This window comes from Malania oleifera, chromosome 7 (assembly GCF_029873635.1).
Source record: "Malania oleifera isolate guangnan ecotype guangnan chromosome 7, ASM2987363v1, whole genome shotgun sequence".
NCBI classification, from domain to species: Eukaryota; Viridiplantae; Streptophyta; class Magnoliopsida; order Santalales; family Ximeniaceae; genus Malania; species Malania oleifera.
Genome location: NC_080423.1, coordinates 30,170,416 through 30,189,180, shown reverse-complemented (window position 1 = coordinate 30,189,180; position 18,765 = coordinate 30,170,416). Strand labels below are relative to the sequence as shown.

Here is an 18,765-nt window from a genome sequence, read left to right as displayed (position 1 = left end):
AGGCCACATGATTTTTATATTAAATTCAGTGTGCTGTTTACAGAAAAGGTCATATTTTTTTTTTTTGTACTTTTCACTGCTTTAATGACTAAAAAATTTACAAATGTAATTGAAATTGTGAACCAATTAATTAGAGACCGATAATGAATCAATACACAATTATACATACATATGATTAGTATCAGTACATGGATACAATATTGGTGATGCAGGGGCAGCATCAAGGATCTGCAGCCATGCGAGAGATAAGATGAAATTGAAGAGAGAAGGAATGGGAAGAGAGGAGATACAAGGGGGGTAAAACTCATGATGACTTGTCATTTCAAATTCATTAACCTACTTACAACATGGCTTTCACATTCTATTTCTAAGAAAGCCTCTAATACATGAAAGTAGACATATACCCCCAAAACAACATGGGGTTACAAACATAACCTAAAATAGGCAAATATTACAAGCAAGCCCCCAAACACAATTAATCCTAAACTAAACACACAATTAACTATTAATTAAACCCAACAATCCCTTGACCAATTCTTTTTAATTATTTTCCAACCAGGATCTTCACAAGGTCTTGCTTCTTGTCCTACATCAATAGGTCACCACCATACAGAATGGCATGGAGGCTCTTCATAGTCTCAGTTGAGATTTTGATTAAGTGAATGACATAGCTCGAAGATTGGTCTCTCCCTATCTTTATAATACAAAATAGTTACATTCTAATGACCATAATGCCCTTTTTAACTCTCACTAATTAACGTACTAACACACTTAATAATAATACTAAAAGACTAAAATAACTATTAACACTCTCCCTCAAGCTGAAGCATAAATATCATATATGTTTTTACCTTGTTACAAATGAATTTAACACGAGCACCCCCAAAGATTTGGTAAACAAATCATGAATGACCTTACTTGAAGATTGGTCTCTCCCTATATTTATAATACAAAATAGTTACATTCTAATGACCATAATGCCCTTCCTAACTCTCACTAATTAATGTACTAACACACTTAATAATAATACTAAAAGACTAAAATAACTAGTAACACTCCTCCTCAAGCTGGAGCATAAATATCATATCCTCCTAGCTTGTTACAAATGAATTTAACACAGGCGCCCCCAAGGCTTTGGTAAACAAATTAGCGAGCTACTTATCAAACTTATACAAAATGGCAATCAACTTCAATGTGTTCTATTTTGCTCATGGAAGACTAGGTGGTAGGCACTACGAGAGCAACTTGATTATCACACATCAACTCCATAGACTTAGATTGTGGAAAACCCAATTCTCTCAACATTTTCTTCAACCAAACAAGTTCACAAGTGGTGTGAGCCATAACTTTATACTATGATTTAACCCTTGACCTGACCACCACAATTTGTTTCTTACTCTTCCAAGAAACTAAATTACCACCAACCAAGATACAGTACCCGATTGTGGATCTTCGGTTGGAAGGCGACCTGGCCCAATCTGCATCTGTATATCTCTGAATATAAGTGTGACCTTGTTCTTGATATAAAATACCTCTCCCAAGTGCACCTTTGAGATATCTCGAGATGCAAATTACTGTGTTCTAATGAGTTGTCCTCAGAGAATCCAAAAATTGACTTACAACACTTGTTGCAAAAGATATGTTTAGCTGAGTGGCTGTGGGATAATTCAACTTTCCAACAAGTCTTTGGTATCGTCCACGATTAGGCAACAAATCATCCATACGCGACAATAATTTGTTGTTAGGATCCATGAATACACCTGCAAATTAGGACGATTGAGGCAATGAGAAGGACTTAAAATACATGGAGACACCAGTGGTTGATTGGGTAAGGACAACAAACTAGAATCTAGAAGATTTGGCAAAGGAAGAGACTCATTGAGGTTAGAAGCGCTTAGGGATTGGATTTTGTAAGGTGTAGACTTAAAGAAGGTAACATTTGTAGAAACGAAGAAGTCATGCAGCGTAGGACTATAATGACGTATCCCTATTGAGTATATAAGTAGCCTAGAAAGATACATTTTATTGCACGAGGATCCAACTTATCCATCATTCCACTCTAGGAGTTTGTTGATGAACAAGGGACACACGCCTGAATATACTAGGAGGTAGAGAGAATAGAGGTGAACTAGGAAAGAGTTAGAGTAGGCAATTTTACCACTAAGAACAGAGGATGGTATCCTATTGATAACATAACTAGCAGTAAGTATAGCATCACTCCAAAACACTTTAGGTACATGCATTTGATAAAGTAAGGTGCGAGTGATTTCAAGGATACGTCTATTTTTCCTCTCTAAAACCCCATTTTGTTAAGGATTGTGGGCACATGATGATTGATGAATAATACCAAACTAAGTCATATAAGTAGTGAATTGAGTACTAAAATACTCTTTAGCATTATCACTTTGAAGTATTCAAGCTGGAAAACCAAATTGAGTCTTTATTTCAGAATAAAAAGCACAAATATATGCAATAGATCATTATGATCTTTTATTCAATATAGCTAAGTCATACTTGACATCCACAAAGGTTACAGAGTATTGGAATTTGGAAACCCAACTTGGGCACAACTTTACTAGGACCCCAAAGGCCCCCAAACATCAGAATGGACTAACATGAAAGGGCTTGCAGCTGTTTATTGACTTGGGAAGCAAAAGGGACATGATGATGCTTTCCCAACTGACAAGACTCACAATCAAGATTAGACATAGAACTCAAATTAAGAACTAGATGTTTCAACTTTTCCAACGAAGGATGACCAAGGTGACAATGAATTTGGAGAGGTGTGGCAGCAGCAATGCAAGTGGTAGAAGGAGATTGCGGGTTGAAGTGATAAAGTCCGCCAGGTTCATACCCTCCGCCAATTGTCTTCCTTGTCTTCAAATCTTGAATAACCACAGATTCAGGGAAGAATGTTACTGAACAATTCATGGATTTGGTAGTCTTGCTAATAGACATAAGATTGAAAGGAGACTTGGGACTAAACGAAAAGGAAGAGAAATAGAAAAGTGGAATTTGTAGTCTCAATTCCCTTAACAACAGTGGTGGATCCATTAGTAAGAGTAACACAAGGTAAAATTTTAGGATACTGAAGAGTAGAAAAGAAATTAGGTATACCTATGATATGATTAGTGGTAGTGGAGTCTATAACCCTAGGACTAGGACAAGAAGTACTGGAAATGACATGCATGCTGTGGGGTTACCTGTTTGGGCAAGAGATGCAATAGGAAGAGAAGCTTGTTGTGATGCTTGAATCTTGATGCTGGTGGAACTTGGAATACTCTTCCTATGACATAGATACCATATATTGTGCCCCACTTGGCCCCAAAGGTGTGGGGTCGGTGGTGGCTGCATTGGCAATTTATCACAGAGATCCTAACACTGCTCAATAGTATGATTACCTCGTCCACAATGAGAACACTTGTGAGGAGTGTCTCTGTCGTGTCCATCCATACCACCACAACCGCTTGAACCACCTCGATAATATCTGTTGTTGTTTGGTAGAGAACTAGAATCACCATGTATGGCAAAGGCTGTTCTCTCAAAGCTAGATGCAAGAGCAAGAGAATGTGTGCTAAAGGAAGCATGAAGGATACGAGAATAAACAACAACAAATGATGGAAACTTTGCACTGTTAAGTATTTGGGACCAGATTGCCTCAAACTTGGGTTTCCAGCCCACTAGAACCCGAATAATTTTCATCTACTCTCTCTGCTTTTGCATCTCATGAGTGTTGGTTATTATAGGTTGCATGATCTTAAGCTCATGAATACGTTTCATCTCTCCAAAATAATTTGCAATGCTCCTATCTTTATGTTGTATCTTGAAGTACTCTTGGGATAAATCATACATATGTTTAATGTTACTAGAGTATAGAGGCTTGGCATAATCCCAAATCTCCTTACATGTATCTAGATGCATGCACATCCGTGCAATTTGGGTCTCCATCGAATTCCATAAGAGAGAAACAATCAAGGCATCTTCTTGAATCCACGCTTTTTTTTCTCCTCATCAGAAGGATTAGATTGGAGCAAGTGGTTAGATTTCCCTAATCCTGCTAAATAAACTCAAACAGCCTTAGACCACAAATCATAATTCTTTCCATCCAACTTTTGAGTTGTTATCTATGGCAGCTCATAGACTTCATCCAAACACTTACAAACTAGCAGCCACATCAATGTCGAACAAGAAGAACAATCAAAACCAATTGGGACAAGCACAAACGAGGTGAAGCACCGAAACAATCACTGATGAGGTGAACAACTTACAAACTGATATAACACTGCCACAGCCTCACAAATCAACTTATGAACAATGCCACTGCTCCAAGAAACTCACAAAAGCCTTTATGAACATTGATCAACAACTAACAGATTACCACGAGTGCATGGTTGAAAAAGGTTGGATTTTGGAGCAAAAAACTTGCCCAACAGCTTGATAATATGGTCTAGGGAAGGAATCAGAATGTGAGAGAAGAAAAAATAAGAAAAAGGTGGCGAATCTCTCTCACGCTCCGGCATGTGGGGTTGGGACTGCTGGCAGTCAGCTGGCGTGTGGCGTTGTATGGGATTTTGTAGGGTTAAGTTTTAGAGGGTTTTGTTTTTGGCTATGTGGTTGGTTTTGTGAAACAATGAAGGGCTGTGGTGGTTCTGAAAAGGGCAGCCATGGGAGGATGTTTTTCAGCGGCGGGTGAGTGTGGTAGGGTTTAGGTTGGATCGTGCTTTGATACCATGTTGAGATTTTGATTAAGTCTATGACCTAACTTGAAGATAGGTCTCTCCCTCTATTTATAATACAAAATGAATACATTCTAATGACTACAATACCCTTACTAACTCTCACTAATTAACATGCTAACACACTTAATAATAATAGTGAAAGACTAAAATAATCATTAACAGTCACCATCTCTAGGGCCACCTTGTGTTTGAGATTAGAATTGGGGAATCATATTCTCACCCTTGTGGAAATTCATAGCTGAATAAATTCATATTCATATCATTTCGCCATTACTACTAAATATTGTAGTCTTCCTAATCATTATATTTAATAGTTTCATGTGATTTTATTTTTTTCTAGACAATTTATTTTTAAATGTTAATTCAAAATAACAATAAGTCAATAACTAAGTGAGCCTAAAAATTTAGGACATTAGGGATTAGACAGTTTAGGCCTATTAAGAAAGTTAATTAGTTAAGGTATAAGAGTAGAAAATTAGAAAATAAAAGTATTAAGTAACAAAGAACTAAGTAGTAAGTGGAAATAGTTAAGATATAACATTTTATAAGCTTAAGCTATAAGTAGCAAATTATTTAGTTAAGCTAATCAGCTGCTTTACTTGCTTTAGAAAAAGAAAAAAGAAAAATGAGAAAGAGTGGGTGGATAAATTATGCCTGCTGTAGTAGGCAAACCCATGAACAGGAAGTTGTGGCTCAGGAACTCATGAACACGAAGCTCCTCCCTGTCCCGAACCCTCTTCAAAGGTCAAAGCCTCAAATCCTCTTCAGATCTACCTAAATCCCAAGTTTTTAGCTTGATTTCTTACTCAAATCTACCCCGAACACTTCCAGACAACTACAAATTTCTTCCCCAATGGACAAAATTTCAGGTAAAGGGAAGGGGAAGCGTAGATTACCTTCAGATGGTGATTTCAAGCACAAATTTCTGTTTTGGCAGCCATAGATCACTAGATCTAAGCTGGACAATGTTGGGGGGAAGCAAATGAGTTATTTTTCAATATATAGGGCTTTCAGCAGGGAATGATGGCATAAAGGGGTGAAATGGTCCGTTATCGCCTGTAACAGAAACAATAATTACGGCCCGTTGTGGAAGCTTAATGGCCGTTACAGCTCTGATTTTTTCCTCACGCTATTAGTGGTCCTAATCAGTATTGAGATCTTGCCATATTTAAGACAATGGCTTGCCTAGAACTTGTATTGTAGTCATGTGCTGCCCGAACTTTCCTTCACTCCTGGCTTTTTCTGACACAAACTGGGCCACCTTCAGCTTTAACAGGACTTGTATGTCGATTTTTCCCTGTTGACCTTCATCTCTGCTAACTTCTGCTGTTAATGAGCTACTGCCCAACCTAATCTTCGTCTGGCCCATTGAAAATCCATTCTATTTCTGATAGTATAATCCAGTTCCATGAGTCACAAAGTACATCTATCTTGCAAAAAACCTTTGGTTATTGTTGGTCCCCTTCTGTCCAATCTGAGTTTTGTTATTCTTGGTCCCTTCATCCTTGTCCCCAGGCCTAATGTGAATTGGTTTGATTGGTTTTTCTAAACAGTTCAATGATTGGTAAAATGAAAAGTTATTCAAGCATATACCAAAAACAGAAATATGGACATAAGTACAGTGAGAGAACCAGTTTTATAGTTGTTTAATAAATTTGTCTGTGCTCATTTCTGAAGAATCCTCTTCTCTTGACGAAGTGGACAGTTGCACACTGCAACCTGCAGCCATAATCGACTACTCTAAAGTGCCTAGCAAACCTCCAGCTAGCCTTGAAGGCCTTAGCCCAATATTACAACCTGTGCAGCTGGTCTTCAAAGCCTAACTTTACATAATTACAAGAAATTTTCTCAGAAATTGTGCCAACTCTCTGCAACACTAAAAAACAGCAAGTGAAAAGAGGTGCTCTATCAAGAAATCACAAATTTCCCCTTTCTCTGCTTCAATTTTGCCTGTTTTGGCTCATTTTCAAAAAGGTTTTTTGAACATATAAAGAACTTGCCATTGTAGCTCTCTTAGTATATTCAAAATCAGTGAAACAAATAAAATTTTCAAAGAGATTTTTCTTCACAATATCCGTCCAAATATCCAGTCCTAGAGAGGATACTGTTTTGAATAAAAAAACATGCTAAATGGTAGACAAATGAAACCAATTATTTCTGCGTTTTTCCAAATAAGAACAACTTGAGTATATTTTAATGAATCTTCAGAGGGGCAAGTTTTCGGGGGTTTCTTAAAGATTGGAGGAACATGCTGACTTGTTGATCTTTTCTCTCTTTGTTGTTTTTAATTGTTTATTTTGGGATTTTCACAGTTTTTCTCGGGAGATGTCTCATTCTCCCACTTGTACATTCTTTGTCTTTATGAAATCTTATTTTGTTATAAAAAATATCAAGACATCACAATTTTGCCTGTCTCTTGCCTGAATATTGCCCATCTCTGCTCATCTCCCAGCAGGCTTCTTAAACAGGTAAAAAACTACTTGTAATTTTTGTAGCATCTTTAAAGAGATTTTTTTTTTCTCCAATGAACCAATCTAAATAAAACAACATTCCAAAATTTCAATACATGAAACAAAGTTTTTTTTTTTCCCCCCTCTAAAGAAGAACAACTACAAATATTTTAATAAATCAAATCTCAGAATAAAAACTAATACTCACACACACACACAACACCTTTAAGGAGTGAGCTCTGTGCACTGCATGCTTAATGCGCACTCCTTACTTGGCCGCATCGCGCCATCCCAAGCTCCGATGATGAGATTTTAGTGTACACAAAGCCCCTGCTTGCATAGGCAGTGGTGGGTATTAGGAGAATAAAGGTAATAATTGCAAAGCAAAAGGAATTGGTGATGCAGATGAAGATGATGGCAGCAGGAGAAGGGAAAAAAGAGTGAGATTTCAGAGGGAGGATGTTGTTCCTCTCACCAGCGGATGTGGGCTTTTGACAACTCGAGTGACAACATTGGCATATCAAATTACTAATCGAATATTACTGGGCAGGATGTTGTTCCCCTTTCCAGCGAGTGTGGGCCTTTAGTGATTCCAGGAACGACTTTGGCGTATTAAATTACAAATCAAATATTAATGGGCAGGATGCTGTTCCTCTTGTTGGCAGGTGTGGGCCTCCACTGTTTCCACTGGTTTTGCTGAGGTGAGTATCCAGAAAACGGGATAATAACACAGCAACAGCTTCAGGAATTGGTGTTGCAGATGAGGAAGATGGCAGCAGGGAAAAAAATGAATAGTTATTTGAGATTGGAGCAGATCAGTGGGGCAGTTATGGTGCAATGCGGATGAATCAAACAGTTGAGTGGTGGTGCACACAGGTTGATTACAGTACGTGCACCTTGCTCCAGAAAGGTGTTCTATGTCTACACACACTTGCTTTGTTTGCCTAAATATAATGAAATGTTAATCAAGGGAATTTATTCAGTATAATCTACAATCTACATTAATCTTATTGATTTATAGTGATGTTTAAAGATATAATCAATATGTAATCAAGATGCCTTAAGATACTAACTAAAATGTGCTAAATTTTGCAAAATATAATCCAAATGTTCATGAAATAAAATAGTTAGAAATTTTATACTTTGAGTTCACAAAAAAAGATATCAACTCAACAGTGAGATTTCTGGGTATTAAGAAAAGTAAAAGGGTGGGGGAATTATGAATTTTTGCAGCATGTGCCTTCTTCTTGGCTCTGGCTCGAGAGGAAAGTGAGCTTTTCAAGGATCTGACAACTTCTGTTTTTTTGCTTTGGGATAGAGTTAATTTTCTTGCTTCTTTTTGGGCACACTCATGGGATTTTAGGGGGCTTATCTTGAAAGGCTGATTATTGTAATTATTTGATTTGTGGAGGCTGCCATATCCTCCATTTTTTCTTCTTTTTTTCTAAGTCTTTATTAATTTTCTATTATCTGTAAAAAAATAACGACTTCAGCAGACTCCCAAAAGGGATTGCCTGTTTATCAGGATGACCATCCATTTTAAAAATAGGCTTTAGCTCCTTTGTATTACATAGCTCATTCCATATAGAAATATGCTCATCCCTTTGGCACGGTGTTTATTTATTTATGTTTTTTACAGAGGATCTTCACTGTAGAACAAGGTCAACTTAGGTAAAGTGAGATCAACTCATTCACTTGCAAGGATTAACTCATTTACAAGAGGGTTGAGCTTAAACTACATTCCATAACTCATTTAACATATATCCAAAATCAGGTTATCTTATCCAACAGCTAAGGTGTTTTGTATTATCAAAATTCAAAATAAATTCTTTGGGAGGTGTTTTGGAAATGATGAAAAATTGAAAAAACACACTCAATTTTCTTTGCTTTGATTAGTATGTGGGTATCCATATTTGATCAATAAGTGGGTATGAAGTATACTTTCAATTCAATGGCTTTGATTGATCTCCAGCTACCAAAAGAGGTATCTGGTTGAGTAAGACGGTCTCTCTCTCTCTCTCACACACACACACACACACACACACACGCACGCACACAGACACACACACCCACACATGGTGCTATGTTCTTTATTCATCCGTCATGATATTGAACGACAGCCATGGCGGAGAAGAATCTTTGATGTTTAGTACGAATTGAAGGGAACCACCTCATTTTGAGACTAGAGAGGACAAAGGTAGGAGGTTTTATGGTTTTGATAGAGATGGATGTGAGATACTGATGGGTGAGGGCACTTGTGTTGACGAAGGCATAGAGGTTCTTGCAGAATTTGATCTTGGTGTGGTCTCATTTGAGTAGGTTTGTTCGGAGAAAGAAATTTGGTTGTCTTGATTGTGTTATGGTGATTAGGTTCACTTGGATTCATGTTTGGGATTCCAGGAGTTTTTCGATTTTTTTTTTAAGGGTTGAAAGGAGGTAGTTGGAGAAGTTTTGTGGAAGGGTTACAGGATTATGTAGGGAGAAATGCATTGAATGAATCCAACCTCAAGAGGGTTGGTATTAAAGAGGCAATAATGGGCGAGAGACAGTGGAACAAGGTCATTAAGGGTTCCTTTGGAGGAGTGTGTTCATGGATGGAGGTGTGTGAGTTGTGTGTGTAGAGAAGGTTTCTGTTGTGAAGGCAGGATGACTACTGCAGTGCAATGTGATTGAAAAGAAAAGGTGGTGGCGGGCGGTGGTTTGGCAAATGCAGATCTAGGGTTTCTTGGGCCAGAGAATAGTGAGCGTTTTAATACATCTACTCTATAACTCTAATTAGGAAGTTGAGCCTAAGAAAAGTGGGCTTCAAATTAGTGGGTCTATGAGTAATGGAAGTACATCATGGGTTTGCTAGGAGAGGGAATGGATTTTTTAAAGTTTTAATAGACTTGACCTGGTTGATGAACTATTGTGGCTTTTTTGGGTGATGGGACATGGGTAAAACAGGTGGAAGGGTCTGGAGATATCGATCTGAACTACAAAAAGCGGCAGTGATGATTGCAGAGTCCCATATATGACCAGAGGGGGTTTCTCTTAGAGAGCAGCTATATGGGTTACAGGATGAAGGCGCTTTGTGGTTTGACAATGTGGATGCTATACTAACAGAGGAGGAAAGATTTTTGATTTGGCGTTCTTTTTCAAATGTGGTTTTTTTTCCCCCAGAAAGTTTCTTTTCAAAATCAGAAAGATTGAACATTAGGAGCAGGTGCCAAGCAACCTGACAAGGGACTCAATGCTGACAGATCAAGTGCAAGTAATGATAATAGCGCTCATGTTGTAGAGTTGTCCAATAATTTTTTTAATGAAGTGGTTAATAATAGCAGGAGCTTGCAACATATGGGGCCCAGGATGAGGAAAATTTCGGTAATGATTCGCGCTCGGAGGTGGTGGGTATTTCTGGTGAAAGCAAGGATGGTAAATAATGTAAAAAGGCTGTGGATATGAAGGTGCATAAGCATTGTTCAATGAATAAAAGGGGAAGGTAAGAAAAGTTTGCTTCTTTACAACTGTATGAACTCGTACATGTGGGAGGAAAATTTTTAAGAATAGTTAATGCTGGAAGTTTTATGTTGAGGAATTTCAGAAATGCTCCAAGTTTGAATTAAAGGAAGATATTTTGTTCAGAGTTAAAAAAAAAGAAATGGGGGGAATATTTTGGAAGAGGTCAGTGTATATGATAGAGATCTTGCTTGTGATAGTGATCTATTGTTGGAAGAGATTTGTGAATTGGATTATACTTCTAACTTTTCTGATGCTCCTGGGGATATATCTTATGTGCCTCCTTCCTTGATTGAAGGTTTAGAGGATGTTTCTATCTTTGAGTAGGAGGGATTGGGTGTCGACTTGATTGTAACTAATCAACATAGGGATGGGTTAGTACCTACCCCAGTAGCGGAGGTCTGTGTGCAGAATGTTGGTGCTAAAAAAATTCTGGATGATATGATATTATAGCTGGTTGATCATGGAGGAAATGAAGTTCGATTGGATGTGGCTGAAAAAAAAGGCAACTTAGGTCAGCAGCAACTAGCAATATTACCTAGCTTTACGTAAGGGGTTAAAGAGGGGGGTGTTTTAATTATTTTTGTTAGTTTCTGTTTTGTTTTTACTCCTTTTCTTTATTTTTTGCTTATTTTCTTTTGTTTTTCTGCTAGGAGGATCTCTTATCCTCTTCTAGGTTGCAGTTCTCTATTCTCTTTATATATATATATATATATATATATATATATATATATATATATATTTATTTATTTATTGCAATAGAATAAATTGATCTCTACTATTAAATGGGTTCAAAATTCGATCAGCATCAGGATATAAACATAAAATAAACTTTTAATTTCTGGAAAATAAACTCTAACTTCAATCGCTGATTGGGTCTCCAATCATGATTTGATAGAGAGCCTAAATTTGATGAGCAGGTAAGATGTAAACTCTCAATTCAACGGTAGAGATCCTTTTCTAAGATCCCATGTGGGACTTTTGAATGTTTTTTCATAGAAGGGACTTGGCTCACTTGCCGGTGGCAACACTGCCCATATGCATGCATGTATTCAGCAAATACCAGGGGTGTACAGCTTCTGCACCACGTCTAATCCCCTGTGCTCCTATTATAGTTCTTCACTTCATTTTCTTAAAAAAAATAAAAATTAGTCTTCTCTTTGTATAGATAGGTGCTTTAAAATTTTCTAATTTTCAGTTAAATTTGCTATCAAAACACCATACATGGACAATTTGTGCCTTATGTATTGCCAGGACTCATTCTCTTTTTTATGAATAGTTATATAGTTTAAATATTGATGAGTTTTTTTTTTTTTTTGGTTTGGCTATATTGTATGCATCGTTACTTTTCCATCACAGAAGCTGTTTGTGGGTTCAAATGATGCAGATGATAAACTGTTGACTGTATTTTATTATGTGCAATATCCCATTTTGCTTTTGGCCTCACCTTGTCATTTGGTGTTAACAGAAGATGTTTTGATATGTTAACATGATATAGTCTTGATGCTTTCAAGGAAGTGACTTTAGTTGACCTGCAAACAGATTGGCAGGCATTGCTTCACTAATTTTTTAGTTTTCCTTTCTTTAGGGGATAGCTTGACCTCCTCTTATGTATCCTTTATTCTCTCTTGATAAGGTTAGTCCTTTCTTGAAAGGAAAACAAGTGAAAATGTTCCTTGTTTTTTTGATACAATGATGCTGTTTGAGGCTTTGAGCTGATGTTTTAATATGTTAATATAATTTTGGTCGCTCTATGGTTGAATAACAATGAACTGTGTAAAACTCATTGAATAATTAAATTGGTTGCTTGTAAATACTTCATAACAGGAAATTGAGAATGTTTCTTGTTCATAAGTTCTTCATGCTGCGTTCTTTGTCTTCATTGCAGGCTTGTGGAGGAAGCTGATTTTAAGTCCACTACCGAACTGTTTGGGAAGGGAGGTGACGTCAAGTCCCTTGATAACTTCATTCCCAAATCTGAAAGCGACTTTGTAGAGTATGCGGAGCTTATTTCACATAAGATCCGTGCTTATGAGGTGTGTTGAATTGCTATATTAGTTCCTTGGTGATATAAAGTGGCCCGATTTGATGCAGTAATAATTTACTTATACTGCAGAAAAGTTTCCATTATATTGGATTACTTAAGGCAGTAATGAGACAGTCAATGACTACTTTGAAAGCAGCAGATGCAAAAGATATTGCTTCTTCTATAACTGCAATCGCTAATGAGAAGCTAAAGGCAGAGAAAGAAGCCAATGTTGGTAAAAAGAGGACAGGTATGCATGTGCTGTTTTCTTTTCCCTTCTTTTTATTTGGAAAAAAAGTTGGCTGTGCTTAAAGTTTGTTTAATGTGAGTTTTGGGGATAGAGAGGGAGGAGTTATTTTTGGTTTTTTTTTTTTTTTTTGGGGGGGGGGGATTGCATGTCTTGAATATGTGAAAATGTTGGTGATATTTAGTCAATCTTGGAAATTTGAAACTTGTTTGTGTGTTAATGAGTTCATTTTAGTGATGAAAATAGTGTGTATCATGCTTGTACATTTCTTTTGATGGTAACTTATTGTTGTTTATTCTTCTCATCAATAAATTTGTTTTTTGTTATCTAAAGAGAACTTATTATTGTCAAAATGGAGTGTTTTGGCGGTTCTGAAAAAAAACCAAAAAATAATAGAGGAATGGTATGGAATGTTGACCAGAACCATTTTGAAAAGTAGAGTCATGCATCACATATGGTAAGGAGTTGCCCGAATGCCATTTCAAATATTTGTGCTGCCACTTGAAATATTGAGGGTGTAGCTCTCTGTCTAATATTAAAATGCAAAACAATGGAGTACTCTGTAATCTGTATATTGACAAGATATGGTCTATAAAATATTCAACTACAGAGAAAAAGTGTATGTCACATTGTTGAATTTAACTTGTACTCTTTTGTTCTAGTACTAGTCTTGTGGTTTTCACTAAATTACCCTTGGAATTATAATGCTCTAGGTCATGGTTTTAAAACCTGGACCTAGAATCAACCTGGGAAGTCACTGGGTCTGTCAGACCAGATGAGCTGGTCAAACTGGAGGGTCAACCCAGTGGTCGAACTGGTGGCATTAACATAATATCATATATATAATTATACATATTAATTATATATTTGTAAAATAAAACTAATTATACATATTTATATTAATCATTCAAACATAAATAAGTAGAATTAATCATAAAACATATTATGTATATTGTTTTTAGCTTTATATTTAACTTTTTATACTTATTTTTCTTCTTTTTCCTTCTTTTTAAAAGTCAAAAATAATAAATACAAATCCATTTTCTTATTTAAAATATTTTTAAAAGGGTATTCACTAGGTGCCAAGAATGCATTATATTCCTTCCTTTTTATTTTGGGGGGGGGGGGGGGGGGGGGGGGAAGGGGAAATTGGAAATGCATTAATGAGTTTTTTGTTTTGTTTTGTTTTTGGGTTGGGGCAGAGTGCAGGTTGGATGGTTGGAATGTAGCCTCTTCACTTTCAGTCCTTCTCTCTCTCTCTCTGTCTCTGTGCTGCTGTTGCTGCTGCTGCTGGTAGTTTGCCAAAGGAGAGGATGCTGCATCTTTGACTATGGAGGAGACTGCAGGGGAGAATGCACTATTGATTACTGAAGGAGACTTGTGGTAAGAAGAGTCCATTGGCTTGATCTCCATGGATGCAGTAGAGGCTTTGAGAGCTTGAGATATAGTGTGAAGGATCTGCTGCATTGTTCCTGGAGGAGCATCCTTGCTGAATGGGGCTTCACTGGCTGAGCATGTCTGTTTCTTTTCTTTCTGGTTTGATCCATTAGGAACCCCGGTTCACACCGGTTTGCACCGGTTTTCACACTGGTTTGCACCGGTTCACAATGGGTTGTCCAGTTTCCATCGGGTCACTTCATTTGGGTTTCAGTAGTCGCTCAGGCTGGACAGATGCCTGGCTCCGTTCGAACCGGGTTAGACCAGCCGGTCTAGTCCAAGTTTTATAACCATGTTCTAGATATTTATATTTTTAAAACCTGCATGTTCTTTTATGCATATTTTGTCTTCTTATTGAGCCTTAGAGGATGCTGATTCATGGATGTTGAAAGCAAGTTGTTTGATTTTGTTATGAAGGCCGATAGATAGAATACTCGGTAGTTTTTTAGAGAATAAGGGTAGAAAACAGAGATCCTTTATAGGCTTTCAATGCTTGGAAGATGAGAAAACTAAATTAAAAAACCTAGTTATGTCAAAATACTAGTTTCCTAAATAATAATAATACCCTAGAATCTTGCTTCCTAATTAATAATATCCTAGAATCTTACTTGAAAAATAAGAATATTATAGATTCTATTTAATCCATAGCTCTCTCTCTCTCTCTCTCTCTCTCTCAGGGCCAAGCCATTGTGTGTGATTACATTCCTTGGCCACCACCACTTTGGCCCCAACAACCACGCCACTAAGTCTACGGGGCTGGTGACAATGCCATGCTTAAGGACGTGAGAATCATTGCCTTCATCAAGTAGAAGGCCTTTGACCTTGCAATCAAAGGGGAGAGTGTTGATCTCCTTCTAATAATTGAGAACTAAAAAGGTATAAGATCCTCCATCTTTCTAGAGGAAATAGTGTTGCTCTTCTTGGAGCTTGAAGAGTTCAGGGTTTTTTGTACAAAAAGGGGTCGCCCTCTTTCTTGCAGGAGTTGCACTAGATTGAAGGACAGGATCCTTCTGCTTGAGCTTTGTGAGAACATGTTTGGTAGATTTTTTGCTCTTAACAAAGACTAATGATGAAGGATGGAGGATTGTCATCTTCCTTGAGGGTTTGACTCAAAAGGGTGGTTAAAAATTTTGGGCCATCTTCAAGTTGGGCAGAAGAATCACCTTGTCCTCCCCCATTTGTTCCAGGTCTTTCAGTTGAGCTTCCTCCTCCTCCTTTATTAGAAACACATGTCACCCTTCTCACACCTCCGAAGAATGTTTCTTGCGTCTGTGATGACTGCCTGAGTCTTTCCATATCCAAGTTGCAGCCGTTGGAGATGGCAAGTAAAGGCACACGCTCTTTTGTGAGTGATATTCATGACGGGCTTCTATTTAACTGTCAGTATTCCGTTTTAGAATTTCTGGGCCTTATCTTGGTAGGCCCAAGTTTTCCAGCTTTAGGGATGTTGGGTTTGGTCTTTCAAATGGTCCTCTTAGTTCCATTCCTTTTTTATTCAATTTTGGGCTTCCTTCTAGCAAGGATTGCCTCCTCAGCCTCCTTTCCAGCCCTCAACCTTCTCACCTTCTCTTCTTTTGTTGAGCCAACTGAGGGAGTGGCCCCTCAGCTTCTCTTTGGCGCTCCTCCTCCTCAGCAACCCCAAATCTCGTCTACGATGTTTGACTTGGCAGATGACCACTCAAAGGAGAACTAGAAGGAGCGTTCAAAGTCTAGGTTTCTAGTGGATAAGCTAGCGATCATCTCTGTTGAGGAGATAGAAACCTCGATTGCTTAAGACTACGACCCCTCTCTTCCTCTGAATGATTTTAACAAGATATTTTGGCAGCCCCAGCTTCAAGAGGCAGGTTTCAAACTGGGTTCTTAGTCGAATGAAGATGGTGAGCAAGGCAATTGGTGTTTCTTTTGAAGGATTCAAAGAGAGCTTTTTGTCTCTTTGAGGGAATTGAAAAAATAAAAAGAGAAAATATGATGGCAAAGTCTGTGAGAAAAAGCAAAGGCATCAACCATAAGAAGGGCACAAGTAGGTAGCTGAAGAGGTTGGAATTTTCTTGTGACTATGACAAAATAGAAAAGCCTTCAAAATATATGAGTTTCTAGTAGTAGCGGGTTTGTTGCAAACTTATGTTGAGGAAAATAGTCTCTTGGAACATGAGCGGGGTAAATGACATTGAAAAGAGCAGTTATTAGTTTGCCTCTCAATTATTGGAGAGGAGATGTTATCTATTTTTTGGAAACCAAGGTGGAATATATCCAAACAACTGGTTGATGAATAGTTTATGGGGTTTAAAGAGTTGTAAATGGTTAGTGTTAAATGCAGTTAATTTAGTAGGAGGGGTTCTTATCATGTGGAATGTTTTGGTTGTGGAATTATTGGACCATTCCATCAATTCCCTCTCAGTTTCCTTCCTGTTCAAGGCCTTGGATGACAATTTTTTGTGGGTTTTCACTGCAGTCTATGGTCTAGGGGAAGGTCCTTCTAGGCATCTCATTTGAAATGAGCTCTTGGAAATTAGAGATAAATGGGGGACCCCTTAGGTTATTAGGGGGAGATTTCAACCAAGTTTTGTATCCTCACAAAAGAAGTGGGTGATCCTCCAATTCTTCCAACATGTAGGAGTTTCATGACTTCGCAAATGATATCCTTATTTCCTCTGTTTAGGAGGAACATTTTCCCAAAGCTTCACAATATGTACTCCCTTGACCCATTTCAAACTAGTTTCCCATCTTGCTTGACATGGGAGGAATTTGGTGGGGACCAACCCCCTTCCATTTTGAGAATATGTGGCTTAATCACAAAGGTTAGGTGATTTGATCAAGAATTGGTGGCATAATATGTAGATTGAAGGGAATGCCAGCTATATGGATGCCTTAAAAATAAAATTACTGAAAGCGAAATTGAAGTGGTGGAATAAAAATATCTTTGGCAATGTCACTCTAAGGAAGCCCTTGCCAAAATCATCATTGCAGAGGAAACAACATGGAGGGCGTAAGATTGAAGATAAGGGATAAGAACACCAGTTTTTTCCACCGAGCCACTAATGCACATTGAAGATTCGACTTGATGACAAAAGTTGAAGTGAAGGGTGAGCACTTGGTGGGGGAGGGGGATATTAAAAGGGGCGTTTGCAATTCTACAAAAATCTGTATACAGTATCTCTTTCAAAAAACAGAATCTATTATATCTCGGTGGCTTGAGAGACCCTTTGAGTAAGAGGAAATTGTTTCAGCTCATAAGAGCTGCAACAATGGACAAAACCCTAGTACTTGACGACTTTAACGTGGCTTCTTTCAAAGGAACTAGGACACTCTTAAGCAATACATTATTGGTGTCTTCAATGACTTCCATAGCTCATGCAGATTTGTGACTAGCATCAATTTAACCTTTCGCTCTCTGATCCTTCAAAAGAGCAGGGGCTTTAAACATCAAAGATTTTTGTCCCATTAGCATAATTGGTAGCTTGTATAAGCTCATGTTCAAAGTTCTTGCAGCTAGGATCAAATTGGCAATATCAGAAGTTGTTGGGAAGCACCAACATGCCTTAGTTGTAGGCAGACAAATTCTGGATGTTGTCTTTTTTGCAAATGAGGTTGTGGACATCGATTTGAAGGGACGAAAAAGAGTAGTAATTCATAAATTGGTTATGGAAAAGCCTTTTGACCATTTGAACTGGAATTGTTTGCTTTATATCCTCAGGAGGATGGGTTTTGAGGAAATTTGGTGCAGTTAGCTAATCATTTTGTCCCCACACCCTCATTCTTACTGCTCCTTAGTGGATGCTTTATGGAGTTTTTCCGATCTTCATGCGGTTTAAGACAAGGAGACCCGCTCCCTCATTTTTATTTATCTTGGTTATGGAAGTTCTGAATCATTTGCTAGTCAAAGCCAAAGAGGGTGGCCTACTTAACGGGCTTAGCATCGCAAGGAACAACAAAAAATTAGTAGTCTCCCACATGCTTTTTGCATATGATAGGATGACCCTGACCAAATCCTTAACCTCAGACGGATCCATCTTGGGTTCGAAGTAGTCATGAGTTTAAAGGTGAATTTAGGTAAGAGCAGTGTTTTAAAAGGTGAAGGCGTAAGGTGAGGCGTTTTACCCTCCACGAGGCGAGGCGTAAGCATTTTGGGATTGTATTTTTTAAAATAATTAAGAAATAAAAAAATTATATATAGTAGAAAAATGAGAAAAAGATTAGAATAATGGAGAAAAAAATAAAAATAAAAATTCTTATGTAGTAAAAATAAGCCATAAGTTTTCAAACAGAAGAGAAAAAGCCAAATTACAAATTTCTCAAACTTGTTAAGGGGCTATTTGGGAGACGCCTGAAACTTCTCTAGCCTTGAACCCAACTTTCATGAGAAAATGG

The 18,765-nt window shown here is 37.7% G+C and overlaps 1 protein-coding gene across 5 annotated transcripts in view; it reads left to right on the top strand.

Moving 5' to 3' along the window:
- Window positions 1-18,765, top strand: part of LOC131160225 (uncharacterized) — a 75,232-nt gene that overhangs the window by 23,320 nt on the left and 33,147 nt on the right. For all 5 annotated transcript variants that reach the window (XR_009137962.1, XR_009137961.1, XR_009137963.1 and 2 more), the window contains exons 6-7: window positions 12,576-12,723; window positions 12,804-12,963. Coding sequence is in view for 2 of the 5 variants with exons in the window: in XM_058115658.1 (XP_057971641.1) it covers window positions 12,576-12,723; window positions 12,804-12,963 (308 nt within the window). In the remaining 3 variants the exon portion in view is untranslated. The remainder of the gene's footprint in view (window positions 1-12,575; window positions 12,724-12,803; window positions 12,964-18,765) is intronic.